General features: G+C 32.5%; 1 protein-coding gene across 14 annotated transcripts in view; it reads left to right on the forward strand.

The window, feature by feature from the left end:
* Window positions 1–19,832, forward strand: part of DMD (dystrophin) — a 2,167,959-nt gene that overhangs the window by 810,921 nt on the left and 1,337,206 nt on the right. For all 14 annotated transcript variants that reach the window (XM_072818058.1, XM_072818060.1, XM_072818056.1 and 11 more), the window contains 3 exons: window positions 1,823–1,910; window positions 13,152–13,393; window positions 17,898–18,078. In XM_072818058.1, coding sequence (XP_072674159.1) covers window positions 1,823–1,910; window positions 13,152–13,393; window positions 17,898–18,078 — 511 coding nt within the window. The remainder of the gene's footprint in view (window positions 1–1,822; window positions 1,911–13,151; window positions 13,394–17,897; window positions 18,079–19,832) is intronic.

Consider the following 19,832-nt stretch of genomic DNA (forward strand, 5'->3'; position numbering starts at 1 on the left):
AAGTAGAATCCAAGATATTAAAATGTGTCTATCACTTTTAGAGAATTCCCTACTGATGAGATGGACCTACTTTTCATTTGCTGCCCTTGACAACATAACATAAACTGTGTATTTTTATGGTAGAGTATAAATACTTAAAACCCAAACTATCACTTCATAGCATTTTATTTCATTTATTTTTGCTAAATTCTAATTAGTATTTTATATGTTGCAGTTTTTTTGTGATTGGATATATTATTGTCTACAGGCATTTTTACTATTTTGTATTATTGACCTTCAATCCAATAATTCTAGTTCATGAAACTCTTTCTTAAAACAATTTTAAAAGCCCTTCTTTCAATTGTGGTTATCTTTTAAAATTGAAGAATCTTTTTGAATATTTAAAAGGTATGGATTATAGTATGAGCATTCCCATCATTTGGTGTGCTTGGGAAATAGTCTAGTTTAGCAATAAGATGATTTCTTATTTCTCAGAATGTATATCTGATGTTGCCATAATCCCTAGATCTGTATTTAGTCTACCTGCCTGTCTTTATTTGCTTTCAAAGGGAAGACACTAGATCTGGACTGTATAATTACATTGGCACTTGACACATGGTAGCTTTTTAAATTTAGATTTATTTATATTATATGAAAAATAAGTTTCCCTCAGTCATACGTGCCACCTTTCAAGTACTCAGTACTCACATGTGGCTAGTGGCTACTGTATTGGACAGCACAGAACTATAATATTTTCATCTTTGCAGAGTTCTGTTGAACAATGAATGATCTACAGAGTGTGCATGTGTTGATGATAGGCCTCCTACCTGTACTCCAGTATTACACCCTAGAATATTTGTTTAAATACCCATTGATCTAAATAAAATTTTGAAAAAGATTTGTATGTAGAATAGCCTCCTGTCACAAACTCAAGGGAAATATTTGTATGATGCTATTATTTGGTCATAGGAGTATTGCTCTAACTATCTGTTAAGTGCCTTAAAGCCTACTTTTTCTACAGGTAGTTATGTTTTAGGACATATATTGTTATAGCCACATATTTTTAATGACTATGGTAATATAGTTCAATTACATCATAGTATTTGTGTGTGTGTGTGTGTGTGTTTGTGTGTGTGTGGGGGGGGAGGGAGACATTATTAGCTAAATCCAACAGTGTTAAATGCTAGGTTTTGTTAATTTAAATCATTGTGTTTTTGTAGTTCAAAAGTTAACTCTAAGGAGAAATGAACAAATGAAATTAGAAAGATTTCTGAAACTGCATCTCTTTTTTCTTGAGATGGGAGTACTTTGAAAGTTTTAGAGAGAAAAATTAACCTACAGTCTTGTGTATATAAATATGGAGGTTTTGCTAAATTATTCATGCTAGTGTGCTTTTCTGTTTTTTATATACTTAAAATAATTTCTATTTGATTTTTTAATACAGAATGTGTACTTAAGTTATTAGGAGTAATTTCAGTGGTATATATTTAAAAGACAAATTTGATTTTTAATTATCTGTCACTTTATCCTTTCAATGTTTCTTATGATTTGCTTTTTTTGTGGTCTTATATTACAGTGCATCAAAAACTATTACATATAAAAAGAGTTAAGGGTAGAAATCTTATTAAAAGTAGTAGTAATTCAATATGAAAATGACTTGTGCTTTCATTGTCATTTTGATGCTTCTGGTGCCAAGAAACTTGTGAAAAAAAATCTTTAGATTCACATGATAAGCTGACAGAGTGAAATATCTTAAGGCTTGAAAGGGCAAATAGAAGTTATAATTACTGTGTTGTTTTACAATCCTTGTATTGAAATATTCACCTTTGCTATCATGCTGCAGGCCATAGAGCGAGAAAAAGCCGAGAAGTTCAGAAAACTGCAAGATGCCAGCAGATCAGCTCAGGCCCTGGTGGAACAGATGGTGAATGGTAATTACACGGAGTTGATTTAGATAATCTTCTTAGGGATTTGATAAACACATAGGTTCATATTTATCAGCTGAATTATATCAGACAAGCACTTCCTGAATGCAAATTTAAATTAAAGTGAGTTTGTGAGCTTTTTATTATTCTTTCTTAAATGCTAAGCAAATTATTAGAGGAAATTCATCTTTGAGTCCAGTGGAAGAAAATGGGATGTGCTAGAATATTTTATCAATCTGTTGCAGAGAAATCAATTTTAATGCAAATCTTACTAGCATTTGTCCAAATAATTTAAGAAAACAAGGTTTGCTGAAATCATTGGAAATATAAGCAATCATATACTATATGTAAGCTGATTTTAATCTGATTTTAAGTAATTCTTACAATGTATTTTTCCAAGCAAACTAAAATTACGTGTAAGGTTTCATCAGAATACCTGTTTCCTAATAATGTACTTGACATTTTCTATGTTGCTTTTATTTTTTTTCCCATTTTACAAATGTCTTCTCAGGGGAAACTTTATTTTTTAACTCTAGCTGTTTTAGAGTAAGGTGAAGGTACAAAGCTAACATTTTTTTTCCTTTTCTTTATTTCTTCTCTTTCATTTCTTCCTTTCTTCTATCTTCTTTTTTTTCTTTTCTTTTCTTTTCTTTTCTTTTTTTTCTTTTTCTTTTTCTTTTCTTTCTTTCTTTCTTTCTTTCTTTCTTTCTTTCTTTCTTTCTTTCTTTCTTTCTTTCTTTCTTTCTTTCTTTCTATTTATTTAGAGTGCTTGCAAACAGGGGTGGGGGAGGGCCAGGGGGAGAGAGACAGAAGATTAAGCAGGCTCTAGTGCCCAGCACAGAGTCTGCCAAGTGGGGCTGGATCTCACAATCCTGAGATCATGACCTGAGCCAAAATCAGGAGTTAGACGCTTAACTGACTGAGCCACCGAAGTGCCTCCCTCGCCCTTTTATTTTTCATTTTTTTCTTTTTAAAAAGTGAATTAAAATTAATTTTTCCTAGCAGTGCTTCAAAAGCTGTCTGAACAAAATATGTAATTGACATCAGTTGTGAATAAACTTCTTTGAAATTGTCATTGTCATACTACTATATTCATTCCCAGATATATGTGATTTATGAGAATTGGGCATAATGCTATTTCCAAACAAGATTTTTTTTACATATATCACAGGATATGTTTACAGGAGTATAATAACCAATGAAACAATTTTTTTTGTTGTGCATGCCAGCTTTCTCTGGGGCATGCCTGCCTTCTGGAGCATACATTTTATGTATGAATTATTTGTTTTTTTTGCCTTAATTGCCATGTTGGCATTAAAAAGTTCAGTGATCTTCCAAGGAGATCAATTCTTTTTTTTTTTCTTTTAATGAGTCCCATGACTGTATTTGGTTAACAGTAAAAACAAGCAAATAAGACAGCTCACAATTGGGTTGACAAGTTAATGAATACATAGACAATGCAAAATAGTGAAAGGTTATTGTTTAGCTTTATGTTGCTGAGTGGTTTAACTGATGAGTTTGATAACAGCATATTCATATTACATGAAATTGTGTGATCCAAAAAATAGGCTTGTAGCCACTATGCAATTTCCCCCCTAGGAATTATATTGTCACTTTTCAAATTTTATGAACTTGTGTAAAATCTATACTTTTAAATGGTCTCATTTCTTAATCAAATGGAAAGCATACCTTACCTAAGATAATTATTCAAAAAGCAGTTAAAAATTTGAAATGAAGGGAATGATTTTTTTGATAATTAAAACCCCAGACAGGATTAAAATGATCATCTGATTGGTGATAATGTCATTTTCTAGGTTATTACCCTCATAGTTCTAAGTTTAGAAGGCATGAAGAAAAATCAGGACACATACCAGGTCCTTAATAAATATTAATTGTTCACATTCTTTTTAACAAAAGAAGTTAAGGCAGTTATTGAGATAATTTTTGTCAGAAAATAATAATACTTTTGAAGGAAAATGCTAACTAGTGTGGAGAGCAAAGAGCAGTAAGAGCTAGGGGTGTGATTTGAGACATTCCTTATAGGTTGACTATATTGATCAAATTTTAAGCTTCTCATGTGTTAGGCCACTAAAGATACCTATGTCTAACTGTTAAGTGATTAGGCTCAAATTTGGGCTATACCTAGAGCATAGCTCTGCTGCTCCATTCAATCAAACAATTTTTGTGATTACTAAAAAATAGACTCTACAGTGATTCTAACTTTTTGTGCCTTGTTTTCGTCTTCTACAGAATTTCCTAACACTCCTAGGTAATTGTAAAAATTGTGAGTTAAGAAAAAAAAATTGTGAGTTAAGGCAGACACATACATAAATGCCCAGAGTGTCTCTCTCTGGGTATATTTCATTGGGACCCCTAACCCTAATTTACAATAGCCCTGCTGGCATAGAACCAAAAACTGCAGTTCCCTGGTGTGGCTCTTGGAGCTGAAGGACAAAATGAGATTTCTCTAAACCAGGCTATCTCAGGTCTTAAATTTATAAGCCCAGAATTTCTTTTCTCAGGTTTAAACTTCAGAGTTAGAAAAATAAAAAAATAAAAAAAAAATAAACTTCAGAGTTAGAGTAAAACTTATAACCATATGAAATATATACATTCCTATCTTTTAATTTATAAAAAATGAAAGTAAGAGCTGAGTCATGGTACTTCATTTATGACCTCATGTAAATATTTATTCCTTTTTGTCCTCAAAAATTGAGATAAAGACAGGTCATTCTTATACAGTGTTATATTATGCAACCAATACAAATTTATAGTTTATGTATGTTTTATTGTGCTAACAATATTTAACATATATTCATAGTGTAAAATATGTATAAGAATAGCATAATTATGCTTTTAAAAGCATTTTGTTTTCTATGTATCTCTCCATATATAGCTGAATTTTCTACTTCAGATAATTTACTATAAGATTAGAGTGCTTTTTTAAATATGTGGAATGATTTTAGAAGTCCTCTTTTAAATTTGTCCTCAGAATGAAAATCTAAGACCTGCCAAAAAAAATTCTTCAATACTTAAGTTTTATACCAGTTTTGAACCAGAGTAATACATCAAATATATTTTCAATTCACTTTTGGCGATTTCTAAATAACTACTGAAATAATTTTTAGCATTACTTAAGAAATGGAGAAAACAAACAAACAAAAAAAAAACAAACAAAAAAAAACGAAATGGAGAAAACAAAACCTGTTAGTCTCAAGGGCAGTTTCTTAAAGGAAATTAAGAAAGGTGCAGATGGGACACCTGAGTGGCTCAGCGCTAAGCATCTGCCTTTGGCTCAGGGCATGATCCTGCAGTCCTGGGATCTAGTCCCACATTGGGCTCCCTGCATGGAGCCTGCTTCTCCCTCTGCTTATGTCTCTGCCTCTCTCTCTCTCTCTCTCTCTCTAAAGAATAAATAAATAAAACCTTTAAAAAAAAGTGCTGAGAAAAAGGGAGAGTGCCTTAAAATTCCTAAAAGTGCAGAGATTACCATGATGCCAATGTAGAAGTGACTTTGATTTAATGTTGCAGAATTTTGTTGAAAATCACTTTGTGTCCCAAGAACACTCTTTCTTATAACATGTGTTCAGTTTTGCAGGGTCACATAGAAGTTAGGATCAATTTCAAGACAGTTTTCATTTTGACTGCACTTTATCAAATACAAAGACTGACTTGCAGAATATTAAAGTACAGTTAACATTAAATGTATTGTGAATTTTAATATAAATCATACTGTGAATTTCACAGGGGAATGATTTATATTTTGAAAATATGCACAGGTTCAGTAAGAGACTCATATTAATTTATTTGGGACTTTTTTCTAACCAAAAAAGGAGGTTGTATAAATTACTTGCATACTTTAAAGCTTTACATAAACATGTTCCTTATGGATGTCCCAGGTCTTGTACAAGAGTGTAAGTGATCCTCATGATCATTATAGGCTAAAAAGAGAGGCTATGGTGCTACTAGAGAGTGTTAGCTTAAAAATCGTGTTTCTAAGTTATTAAAATGGATTTTGGTATAATGAACTGATTTATCTATTCCTTAACTGTTTTCTTTTTGAACTAACATTGAATTTGTGATTCCTGTCAACATCATTTGATTGGATAAGTATGGGAGTAGTTGGAGAGAGTGGTAGACGGTGGAGAGAAATTCTTATTAGAGAAATTATTCACAAATACAATTTTTATGAAGTCACTGTCCCTGTATAAGATGAGAATAATGACATTAGTCACAAGAAATTGTTGGCTTTCAAGAATCTTAATGAGAGTAAGTAGGAGACTAGATTGGGTGCCTAGTGATTTAATTAAGTTTCCTGTAGCTGTAATACTGAGAAGGGAGGTTTTCCAAATTTGTATTTACTTCATTTTTAAAAAAATAATACAACATAACTTGTTGTAAGGTTTATTTTTACAGTTTTTCTTTTAAGCACTAAAATGGTAAAATTAAAAGTCTAGAAAATTTAACAACTGTATACGGTAAACAATCTTGCTACTATATCCATACTATTGATTATTAATTAATGAATCCTAATTTCCTAAGGTTTCGTGTCAGATTGTTTTTAACTGATCTGCTTACTTCAAAACAAAAGCTTTTCAGGTAGCCTGGGTAGCTCAGCGGTTTAGCACCGCCCTCAGCCCAGGGTGTGATCCTGGAGACCTGGGATCGAGTCCCACGTCGGGCTCCCTGCATGGAGCCTGCTTCTCCCTCTGCCTGTGTCTCTGCCTGTGTCTCTGTGTCTCTCATGAATATATACATAAAATCTTTAAAAAATCAGCTTTTCAAGTTTTGAGATTATGGGATTTTAGGACAATTGAGAATATTTTTATATCTAATCATTTGCTTTATTTGTATCTATTTATATTAGACTTTATTCTTAATTTTGTTTGTAAAATGATGTTCTTCCATCTACATATAGTCTCCTTATCAGTCAGGTATAAAAAGACCTGGTTTAGATACATTGTTTTCCTTTATTAATATTAAAATAATCAAGAAAATATTTGTGTCAAAACATTTATTTTAAAACATATGTAAGCATAGGTCAATTTCCCCTTCTTTAAGCTAAAAATTGTTTTACCACAATTTCCAGAGGAGGTAGTATAATTGTCTAATAGGGTTGTGATATTTTCTATATTAAACTGTGCTTCCCTTTCAATTTCTAATTGTAGTTTTCTGTATGTTAATTAAGAGTCTGAAGACAATCACATTAAGGAAATGTTTAAATAAAATAGTAATTATTAGTATATTAGACTAGAAGAATATCTCAAAACCATCATCCCTTGGGTGTTAGATTATAGTGTTTAAGGTGATACCTAATAGTCTGCTAAGGATTGTAATTAAATAGTACAGACTCATAACACAGATAAGGAATCTTCTTATCTATAGCATTAGCTATGTAACTGTATTTTTAGTTTCTCGATTTATAGCTCATTAAGGACTTCACATGGATGATGCCATTTGAGTTTGGGCGACCACATTTTGTCAGACTGGTAGGGACAGGAATGATAGTCCATTTGATTCACTTCAAAGCCAAACCTCTCATTATCTTCTATTCATATCATTGTGAAGGATTTTCAGTGTCAATAACTCTTCTAATTATATATATTTAATGGAAAGACATTTTGCAACTGGTCTGTATAACAATGAGGCATGGAAATAGTACTATTTGCAGTAGTTCTGCCCCTCCATCATAAGTGAGTAGTTTCCCAGATTTGGACCCATTTTCTCTTCTTTTACCCTCTTCTCAGTTCTGGATAATTTGATTTATGTCTTTTGTTTCTCCATGTGTCACTTGGGATAATGGTCTACACAGAGCTCACACTCAATAAATGTTAATTGACTGACACATCATTCTTTGATTCATGTCTCCAAAGGACAAAGCTTTGTGCTTGTGTGTGTGTGTGTGTGTGTGTGTGTGTGTATGAGAGACAGAGAGAGAAAGAACGAGAGAGAGAAGGGAGAAGATCATAGTGGTCACTGTTGTTGGAGAAAATTAATCACAAAAACAAATATAAGTAGGAATCTGCCCTTTGTCTCTTATAATTCAGCGGTATTTAATAATGGAAAAAAGTAAAAAATAAATAGTTAAAACACACAAAAATAGAAAAGAGTGAAAAAAGAGTTCTTTTAGTAAATGTATGTATTCTGTTCACTAGTGGTGTATATTTTATATAAACATTAATTTTAAAAGCTATTATTTAAAAATGATAATTTTTAAAAAGTGATTATATAACAGTGTGGTCAAAGAAACCTCTAGAATTTGGTCTACAATACTCAAGCCCTATTTTCCTGGATTTAGTTGATTTCTATTACATTTGAGGCTGTTCTATTGGATGCCAAATGGGCTTGTAATGACTCTCACCTAAAATGCAATAAAAATTGGAGTCAATTTATTAAAATTTCATTTTAAGTTTCCATTCTAAATATTCTTCTAACTCAAGAGCTCTGAAAACACAGGTTTTGCATTATTTCTACTCTAGCTTCATGGCTAATGATGAATAGACTTGATGAGGAATACTTCACCTTAAGTACCAGTTCTGAAGTACTTGCATGGAAGGTGGTGCGCAATTAAAATTATTCTAACAGTCTGTTATGTACTGTACACAAGTCATAAAATTAATGGATGCACTTGAAGTAATGATCCATTTCCTCTGGGTGCAATATATTTATTCATGGACTATTTCGGGGGTTGTTTAGAATATGAGATGTGAATGGATTATGATCCATTATCCTTCCATAAGTATTGTTCATAATTCCTGGTGAGTTAGCGTTTGCATTCTTAAGTAGTGAACAAAAAAATTAGAAAAATTGATGCTCAAATGATTGATACTTAAAACTTGGCAGATATTTACACTTAAAAAGTATCATAAAATTTAAAAATTTCAGGGGCACCTGCGTGGCTCAATTAAACCTCTACCTTTGGCTCAGGTCATGATCTCAGGGTCCTGGGCTTAAGCCCCACATTGGGCTCTCCACTCAGTGGCAAGTCTTTTTCTCCCTCTGTTATCTCTCTCACTCCTGCTCTCTTTCAAATAAATAAATAAAAACAAGAGAAACCTTAAAATTTTGAGTTAGGTTAGGGAGCATATAATTCTACAAAATACACATAAAACAGGGGATTCCTGGGTGGCTCAGCGGTTTAGCGCCTGTCTTTGGCCCAGGGCGCGATCCTGGATCCCCAGGATCGAGTCCCACATCGGGCTCCTGGCATGGAGCCTGCCTCTCCCTCTGCCTGTGTCTCTGTCTCTGTCTCTGTCTCTCTCTATCATAAATAAATAAAATCTTTAAAAAAATTTAAAAAAAATACACATAAAACAGTTACATATAATAGTAAAATTATTCGTGTGCAAGTATTCATTTGGCAAACAGTATCCTTATTCTGCAAAAACTGTAAGGGACTTTCTCATAATAGATGGCTAATTCATGAAGGTGAAGTAATGGCATTTATAATTTTAGTTAAAGAGATATAAACGAAGCAATGTGCCACGTGACAGTGCTTTTGCTCCTTCCCCCAAATATTTTAAAGCACACTTGAAGCAAGAGAGACTGTGTACATGTTTGTTTGGCTTTTTGTGTCTGTGGGTACTGTTCGCCTGGTGTTCATATTCATATGAAGTAAGGTATTGATTTGGTGTTGCATGAATTCACAAGTGCACCTGCTCTAACCTGAGAACTCTTACCAAATACTGTCAGTAGAGACATTTTTCTTAGAGCGCTTTAGAGTTTAGAAGGACAGGTTACACTCAGGTCGAGCGGGAACTATTTTCACACATGAAGTAATACAGTTTTTACATGCAAATTCTTCATGATGTATCTGATTCTTTGTGGTCAACATCATATCTTTTCCAGTGACATGGGGAAGTTTCTGTTTTTAATTTTTGGCTTGTTTGCTTTTTATAACTTTAATTGCAGATGAGTTTGGATATATGGCTACATATTTCAAGCTTTGTTAATAAACTCATGAATTCATTACTAGTTGTTATGACTTATTTAAAAATGTCTACATTTGCTTTCTATATCCCACGTTAGTGTCATATAAAATTAGCACTATCTTTAAAAATATTAGTTATTATTTTTTTTGGAAATGACCCCTTTCAGTCGTAAAAAAGACCTCCCCCCACCATTTTCAACATTTAAAAGATCCAATCTATCTCTCTCTCTCTCTTTTGTTGGCTACATATTATTTGCTGTAACACTGACCAATATTTATTGGTTACCTGGTATATGTCAGAGTTTGTGTAACTGCTTCACACGTGTTAACTCAGAACCCTCATAGGTATCCTATGAAGTCAATTCTATTTTAGCTTCATTACATAGATGAGAAAAATGAGATATAGTGGGATCAAATAATCAAACCTCATTACCCATTTAGTAAAGGGAGTGAAATTTAAACTCAGTTCTGCCTAATACCAGAGATTTTACTGTGAATTTCTCTACCTTTCTATTCACCTTCACCATTTATCCTAACGTGGAGATCTTTCTTTAACCTATTATTGTATTTTAATTACCTTTATTCAGTTATGAAAATCAATATGTTAATAAGTAGAGAGTATTGTAGATTTCATAATAGACTTGTATAAAATTTGCCTTTCATGTTTATATTAATTCCTAATTAATTCCTTAGTGATATTTAGCATCTGGACAATTTTGGCCTGACATATTGAGCTGATAGGTTTGGGGAATTATCAAAAGGCCAAATTAAATTCTATCCCTATATTTTAATAGATAGGACCTATTGGTAGTTCATTATACCTTGATTATTATTTTTCTGATTAGATTAACATGTATTTTTCATGTTGAAAATGACTTTATAGTTTTATTTTTTTCATTTGAGATGGTTGACTCTTTATATGATTGACCTCTGTCAGGGATAGTGTGGTATTTCTCTGTGTATTTCTGTATGATTTAGAGAAATGCTAAATAAGACTCAATGCAGTATCAGTTCATCATTACCTTTAAATTACGTTAGTATCACTTACCTGCCTATCTTGGAATTGGACCACCATGGTCTTCCTTCTTCTAAGTGCTTATTCAAACTTATGCTGAAAATATTTCCTCTATACATCTCATCATTTATATCCATGGCACATTTTTGAATCATTAGATAACATAAAATTTCTCCCTTGTGTATTTTTAAATTATTTCTTTTCATTATCCAACAATAATTCAATATTTTATCATAATAATTTTTTCTCAAACTGAGTACCTATATGACCACAGTTTTGGATTCTTCTCTTACACTCTGTAACAAACAGGATCATTTTACATCTACAGATACTTAGTGGCATCTCCCAAACATTTTGATACAAATCTCAATTACTGCTCCAAACCAAATTATCACAAATAGTATATCACACAAAAACATCCAGATTTCTCAGTAAGGCCAGTTGCTTCCTTAAGTATTAGGAGAATATTAGAAGAATATTTAGTTTCCACAAACCTTTTATAGTTGTATATTTGGAGACATGCATATTTTGTGTTTTTATTTTCTTTAAAAATATATTAGCCAAAGAAGGAAGAAAATGTTGTTGCCAATAATATTTGCAATGTTTGTGTTCTCCAATGTCCTGTCTAAAGTTTGAATTTAATGAAGTTAGAGTTATGTTTCAAATCAATTGAAAAATGTGGTTTGGTGTGTAACATAACTACAACAAAATGAAAACTAGACTATCTGAGCAGAGGAGAGTAAAAAAAGGGTAAAATTATATAGTTGTTGAATTCAAATCTGTATTTTTTAGGCTTTAAAAAGAGTGAAGTGGGAGGCATGTTTATAAAACTACAGTCTTTCTGTGCTAGAAATGGTCTTTAAACTTGTTAACAAATTCCTTGCCCATTAATTACATCACATAACCAGAAAGTCAGGTAAAATTAACATTCATAAAAGTATATTTTTCTTAGGCAACTTGGTCTTTACTAAATCACTTTATTTCAAACTAGAGGAAGCATCTTATATTGAGTTCATGATCCCTTTTGAGATCCCTGTGGATATATGTAAGAAAAGGAAACATTCAAATATTTCAAAAATATAAGGAAGTTATTAGTGCTACTGCATTTTAAAATTCCTATCATATTTAATATTTTTATGTAATATAATTTATTATGGAAATTACTATATAAATTAAGATGTGTGTGTGTAAGAAATCTAAATTTTGTCAACTAACTATAGAGAGTATTTTAACATATAGCATTACATGATGTTGCTATTCTTTCTTGATATGGATAGGATAATATATACCTGGATTAGCATTAGTCATCATATAGCACGTTATGACAAACTTAAATAAGATGGCATATATTAAAAGACATCAAATTCCTAACACACAGTAGATTCTCCAGAAAGCTAAAGGTGATAATGATGTGCTTACGTTTCTTGCCTTTGATAGATTTTTTTTTCTGCTTTAGTTTTGTTATAGAAGATTTTAAAATGATCAGATCAACTTCCACATTTGTAAATGATGTGTAACATTGAAAATCTTTTCTCATGTTAGAAAGATTTTGTTAGTGCTTGTTTCACTTCTATGGATCCATGGAAAATCTGCTTAATTCTGGCTATCTATAGCAGAAACAGAATTACTGCTTTTTGATAAATACTCCCTTTTTTATTAAAATCCAAATAATAACATTTCAGCTAATTCCCAAACCATTTTAAAAATACAAATGTTAGTATTTCAACATACATTTTAATAGCATACATGATATTTAACAATGATTTGGAATCCTCCAAAAGATTTTTTTGTCCACAATCTCCCAATCCCCTTCAGAGCTTTGACCCTTTTTTGTTTTTTATTTAAATATGTTCTGCTCTTCTACATCTTATGTGTCTTTATTTATTTTTTACATTAATACTCTTTTTTAAAAAAAGATTTTTATTTATTCATGAGAGTCACAGAAAGAGAGAGAGAGACGCAAAGACATAGGCAGAGGGAGAAGCAGGCTCCCTGCAGGAAGCCCGATATGGGACTCAATCCCGGGTCTCCAGGATCATGCCCTGGGCCGAAGGCAGATGCTCAGCTACTGAGCCACCCAGGCATCCCTACATTAATACTCTTAAGAAAATGCATCACTAATAATTTACAATCAGTAATCAGAATTCCTGTCGGTACTTCTATTTTTTTATCATAAATAAATGATTTGTTTGAAATTCTTCATATGATAAATACTTTTAAACTTGAGACACAGGGGTTTTCAGGGTTTTCAGATGTCTTGCAGTCTGTGGCTTCAGTGGATATATTTAAAAAATCTTTCTAGAGGGTGTTAATGCTGACAGCATCAAACAAGCCTCCGAACAACTGAACAGCCGGTGGATAGAGTTCTGCCAATTGCTAAGCGAGAGACTTAACTGGCTGGAGTATCAGAACAACATCATCACTTTCTATAATCAGCTACAACAATTGGAGCAGATGACAACTACTGCTGAAAACTGGTTGAAAACCCAGCCTACCACCACATCAGAGCCAACAGCAATTAAAAGCCAGTTAAAAATTTGTAAGGTAAGGTTCTTTCCTCCTATTTGGATCATGATCAATAGGAATTTCTTGGCAATTTCTAGAAGAATAGCAAATTATTTAATAAAAAATTTCCCTTTGAAAGGTTTAAACACAATAAAGCTCAAAATGTAAGTGAAGAAAATGAGTTTAAATAGATAATGCATGATGTCTGGATCCTAAAAATATATATATTTAGAGTACTTACACATGGCTAATTGTTTCTGTCGATTTGCAAAATGGTGAGGCAGTTTTGGAGTATGGAAACTACACATATCCTATGAGGAGTGGCCAATAATTTGGAGCTCTTTTTTTATGGCAGCTCATGTGCTAAAAAGTGAAACTTAGTCATATATTTAAAAAGTGGAATCCACACGAACACAAGCAGCTGATGTACTGTAAAATTGGATATATGAGGAAAATCTTTAAAACTGACAGTTCACTCAAATTAGAATAATTTGAGAAAGGTTTCTTTACCAAAATATTTCATCATTGTGCTTGGAGTATAGAGGAATCATAAGGAATATTACAGTAACCTGGCATCAGAGCTTTAAGCATTCTACGACAGAAAGGATTAGAGAGAGAGAAGTTACAGAAACATAGAAAGAAGGAACTAGACAGCCATTATAAAGACAGCCTTAAGGCCCAGACCAAGTGCCATCACAGGAATGAAGCCAGAAAAATCAACACGCTACCTCACTCTCCTCCCTGCCTCTAGAATCTGAATCTGGACAGGGCTCCCCATTGGCTAAACATAATCAGTAGGCAGAGTACAAAGAGCTTTAGTCTATAAGTGTCATTCTCCTGAGTTGTAGAAGTGGACAGTGGATCTGGAGGGCCAAACAAGGTGTAACTGGTGTCAAGGAACACGAGAAAGAGATTAAAAGAATATGTCTGCAAATGTAAGAAAACCAAAGTTACACAATAATGAAGATAACTTGACTTTCTGCATGGTTACTATGAGTGGAATACTTTTCATGGAAAGCAGGAAATTGGAGAGATGAAAAGGTTTCTAGGATGAACCTTAATGATAGACTAAGATGGGTAGGTTTAACATAAGAAGCAGTGAATGGAGGTTAATTTGTATGCTTTGACAAGAATGGTTTAAATAATGGGAGACTGGTGGTAGAGGGGTGATAAGGTTGGTTTGGAGGTGGTATTAAACCCAGGAAGGGATGGGAAATTCAACGCTATTGTGAAGGGAAAAGCAGTTGAAGGACCTGATGTTCTCTCACATATTGGTCCTACAGCTTTACTGGGAAATGAATAAACTCAGGAAATACATTTTTAGTTAAAGGATATAGGACAGAAAGGCATTTTAGGGTTTTTATGCAAATATGAAGATCTAGGGAATTTCTATACTTAGACACATTTTGCTGTTAATACAATCCATGACTCTTTTTTTCTTCTGTGAATCGATGGAATATTCTACCTATATTATTTCATATAACAACACTGGATGATATCACCTTAACCTGTTTCTTGAGATTCAGATACAAAAGGTAGCCCTATAATCTACAAAATGCATTCAGCTGTAAAATAAATAGTCAGTGTCTCTAGTGTTGCTGAGAATGATATTAGCTGTATTAGCTGGCTTGAGCTGCCTGACAAATACCACGGGGTAATTGGTAGCTTAAACAACAACCACCCCCAAGGAACTGAAAGAGGGCCAATGTGAATGCTGGCCAGAGAGGGGTAAGGGGTTGAGATAAGATGAGAGATGGAGGCCAAAAGACAGGCATATAAGAGACAAAGCAAGGACTCTTGGGGCCTGCTAGGATATTATTCTTTATCTGAGGAGCAAATAAAGATCATTAGTGGTTACATATCTTAAATATTCTCTCGAGGTCAAGGAAGTCATCCTAAGTGGAATTATTTTGTTTTTCTGCATTCATCCACAAGGTTCCAAATTTTGATGACATAATTCCATCCTTCTTCATCACCCCTTACTCTTTTTCTCTGCACCTTTGATTTCTGTTAGCTTGATGAATCACCTCGGGTGAAATATTTAGTAGGGTAAGCTCAGTGTCATTCATGCAAAAGTTAACATTATACTATTTCTCTGTGATTAATGCTAGGTAAATAAAGAATTCCATCTTGTTTGTCAGTGCATTCTGTTATTTGGAGATGTTTTCTAAGATTAGACCGTTATATTAGCTCCAAATATAATGCTTGCCAGAACTGGTTCTTAATATGGCAGTTAGAGAGCCCTTTGGGAATTGGCAGAAATCCATGGACTCTTTCCCAAGAAAAATGCAAAAGTTTTTCCATCAGATAAACACAAAATTTTGAAGGATAAACAGAATCAGGGAAGATGCCTTACTCTGGAGGACTACCCACATTAAGGCCCTTTTGTGGAAATAATGAGTAATTGTTAACATCTTTTAAATGTTAAATATTTCAAGTCAAAATGGTTTCTCCTATGATTTACTCTCAGAACTTTAAGGTCTCAATTGAACATTTGCCCAAATGTTTTATTAGTTTCAGAGTCCCCTTTGTTTTGCTGAACACACTCTACTATACTGTAGGCTCCTTCTATAGCCCCCTAAACAGGAAGAATGACGGCCCTCCATCTGGCCAAATGTAAATCAGGTTCTTAAATGTTTCACAGCAGATGTCAATGCTACCATTTGTAAGCCTAGTGTACAAAGTGCACATCTTTAATTCTATAATCAAAAACACAAAGTATTACCTGTTAGCTCTTGTCTTATTCTTCATCCATGGATATGCACCTATCTTTTAGCTTTGAATGAGAGGCTTTATATCAGAATGAGAGAGGTGGGTCATTTTGCCATTTACATAAATGGCTTTCATCTTCACCTACCAAAAGAATTTGATTATCAGAGATTAACCTGTCTGAATCAACTCTTACTGTTATAACCACATAGCAACATTTCTCAGAAAGTTATGTTTATATCTTCTAAAACTCATTAACAAGTGACAGTGCCCGTTAGGTAGTCTTGCTACTGTGGAAGAGTCTTTGGGATACATTTATCTTCTTCAATCCTAAGACATAAGGTACTCTCTCCAAAACAGTACATATGCATCCAAAAAAAAAAAAAAAAGCTCATTCCTTTTTCCTTTTTTTTTTTCTTTTTACTTTGATTTCCAGGAAGCTCAGATTTATATTTAGTTCATAATTACTGTAATTCTTTCCATTTTCCCCTCCTAATTAGCTTGTGATCCAATTTTAAAATTTTAACTGTCTTATTTTTTACATTTTAAATAGTAAACAATCCCAAAGTATTTTTTTTTCAAAAGGTAGCATAGGTGTGAATTATAAATAAGTAAGCAACCATGGTAGTAATACTTAAAGAGCATTTGGATATTCTCTTTGAATTATGATTGTACGTGTAGGTGAGATAGATGAATTGTTGCTTTACTGTAAACAAAAGAGAATGAAAACATTCTCATTTGAACACCACTGTTCCAAAGAAATATAATGCAAGCTATGAATTTGAGCCACATATGTAATTTTAAATGTTCTAGAAACAATATTTAAAAAGGAAAAAGAAACAGGTAAATGAATTTCAGTAATACATGTCATTTAAACTGATAAACAGAAAATATTACCATATCAACATTTAATCAGTATTTGTATATTTTTTATATTTATATATGCATTTGTATATTGTATATTTGTTTATATTTGTATATTTCCATACTATGTCTTCAAAATTCAGTATATGTTTTACAATGACAGCACATCTGCATTTGGCCTGGACACATTTCAGGTGTTTAGTAGCCACAGATGCCTAGTGACTACTATATTGCACAGCAGTGGATCCATGTGATTTTATCATTCAAACCAGGGTACTCTTCAAGATTGAAAGGGGGTGTTATTAACAATAGGCCAGCACAAGAAAAACAGAGCAAACTCTCACTCTAACTGAAACAAGGGTAATTGCCTGTTCAGTCAGGAGAAGTAATGTGATTATATAAAAGAGAGATAACTACAAACATAAATATATGTGTGTTTATGTAAGTATTAAATAGATTATGTAACCTATGAAATATCGTATGAAGATATAATTTAAGGCAGTAGGTACGTATTTATATAGATATATAGATGTAATTTATATTCTTCACAAGTGAATTTAAAGAAAAATATTGTTTATTAAACAAGCTTTGAATTTGAAGCAAAGGCATACAATTTTGAGATAAGGGTACAGAGGAACATTCATGTTTGATTTATTAAAAGGATATAAGGTCATTCATAGTACTTTTCAAGTGCACATTCATGCCCATTAATGCTGTAAATGATGTGATTTTGAAATTTAAAGACAGTTACATATGATGATATCTATTGAATGAAGAGCCAAGGTATTCTTAAATTGATGACCTATGCCAGAGGGTGGCCTAAACTGTCATGGATATTTCTTATGAATTTTTTGATAAGGGCATTAAGCTAAGCTTACATCACTGCCTTTTAACACCTTTCTTTGCAAAAAAATTTAATCTATGCAAAGTAAAAGTTTTATTTATTTTAATACTCTAAATTATGGTACAGGATGAAATCAACCGACTGTCAGCTCTTCAGCCTCAAATCGAGCGATTAAAAATTCAAAGCATAGCCCTGAAAGAGAAAGGACAAGGGCCAATGTTCCTGGATGCAGACTTTGTGGCCTTTACAAATCATTTTAACCAAGTCTTTGCTGATGTGCAGGCAAGAGAAAAAGAGCTACAAACAAGTAAGTAAAAATCCTTGAAATGGCTAACCTGATATTGTCCATATTCAATATTTGTTGGAAAAAGAAAAAGTACTAACATGAAAGAGTAATTTCTGTCAAAGGAATCCACCATCCTTACATTCTGTAGTAACAAGTAATGAGATACTGTTGTTGGAAAACATATATGTTATATTTCCATTTCTCCCCCTCACCTCCTGTAATAATTTCATGACTTTGAGGAACAAATAAAGTATATATTTTATATAGGCATTAACATCTTCTTTGGTGGGTTGCAAATTTTACAGTCAAATATTTTGAACAGTGGAGGAAATAAAAGAGCAGTTGAAGCCCTCTTAGTGGGTTTTCATTAAATCCTGTTTGTTTTATGTACAAGAATATTTAGCGAGGCTTCTTACTAATACTTTCCAGTTTATATGAAGATTGTTATAGCTGTAACATACATGTAGTAACTGAAATTCAGCAAAGAACAAATTATTCTTTGGGCCACATTTTACTATTGGATCAGTGTAACTATGAAAGATCCTCTTTTTCTCATTTAATAATAAAATATAACCTAAGAGTGGATCAGTTACACAAATGCCTAACATTTGACCAGTGAAATTTTCAAGATGTCTCTTTTGTTTCTCACCAATTTGCTCTTAGGCTATTCATAATATGTGGTCTGAAATAGCCCAACTCATCAGCTTAATTCTTAAGACAAAAATAATGCTTAAGACAAAAATTCCTTTGACATACAGGTTTATAAACCCTTTCAAACATTAGTAAATGAGCTTTTGGTTCACCATCCATATGTATGTATGTACATACAGAAGATTAGAGAGTAAAATTGGATTTTAAGGCATTAAAATACAAATATTTTTAAAATGTCTTCCCAAATTTGTTATGAGATAAGAAAGAACATGTATTTGTTTTCTATTGAAACTTTAATTAGTTGGAAACACGTTTTTTGGCTACTTCTCTTTAAATATCCAAATAATTTACTACATATTAACATTTCTAAAATCAATGTATAATTATACATGAAATTTTCCCTGTTTTCCTGGTTTTTAAATTTTAATTTCTTGGTAAGGGCATGGAATGAGCTGAATAAAGCAAAAGATAAGTGTTTATTTATCTTTTTTCTTTTAACTTTAAAGTTGTTTCTGCTGAGGGGTTTATTTTCCTGGTAGGACCTCAGGTAATGCAACTTCACAGTTATGTCAGCTCCCTCTAGTGGATTTCAGTAAACTTGTTGCTGGGCGTCTAAAATCAGCTGGGGAAAAGATTGAGACTGTCCTAAATTTTCAAACGTTGACCTATTTAACAATAATGCATTTCTCTTGTCATAAAATCTGTAAACCTCCCCTTAAAGTCAAATGCGTGTTAATGGTTATACTGTAACTGCTAGGCAAAGGAGCTTACTCACTAGAAAATTATTTTAATTACATATACCTATTAATTATGTTAAGGTTCAACATTTTTTCTATTTAAAAAAAACATTTTTTCTATTTATTTCAAAAATGTTCAGAATATTGATGTTTGTTGATAGCGGAGATTCAACTATGATACTACAACATAAATAATGTAATAATATGTATTCTCTATCCATATAGCCATCCATCTGCCTACCTATATTATCATGTCTTCTCCTTTATCTTTTCATACATATGATGATTGTTTATAAAACTGCCAAATATTTTCATTCCATTTATTTATAAATAAAATGTCCTCCTTTTTATCTTATTTACCAAAATATCTCTACCAACTGTAGTAAC

This window comes from Canis lupus, chromosome X (genome assembly GCF_048164855.1).
Source record: "Canis lupus baileyi chromosome X, mCanLup2.hap1, whole genome shotgun sequence".
In the NCBI taxonomy this organism is placed as follows: Eukaryota; Metazoa; Chordata; class Mammalia; order Carnivora; family Canidae; genus Canis; species Canis lupus.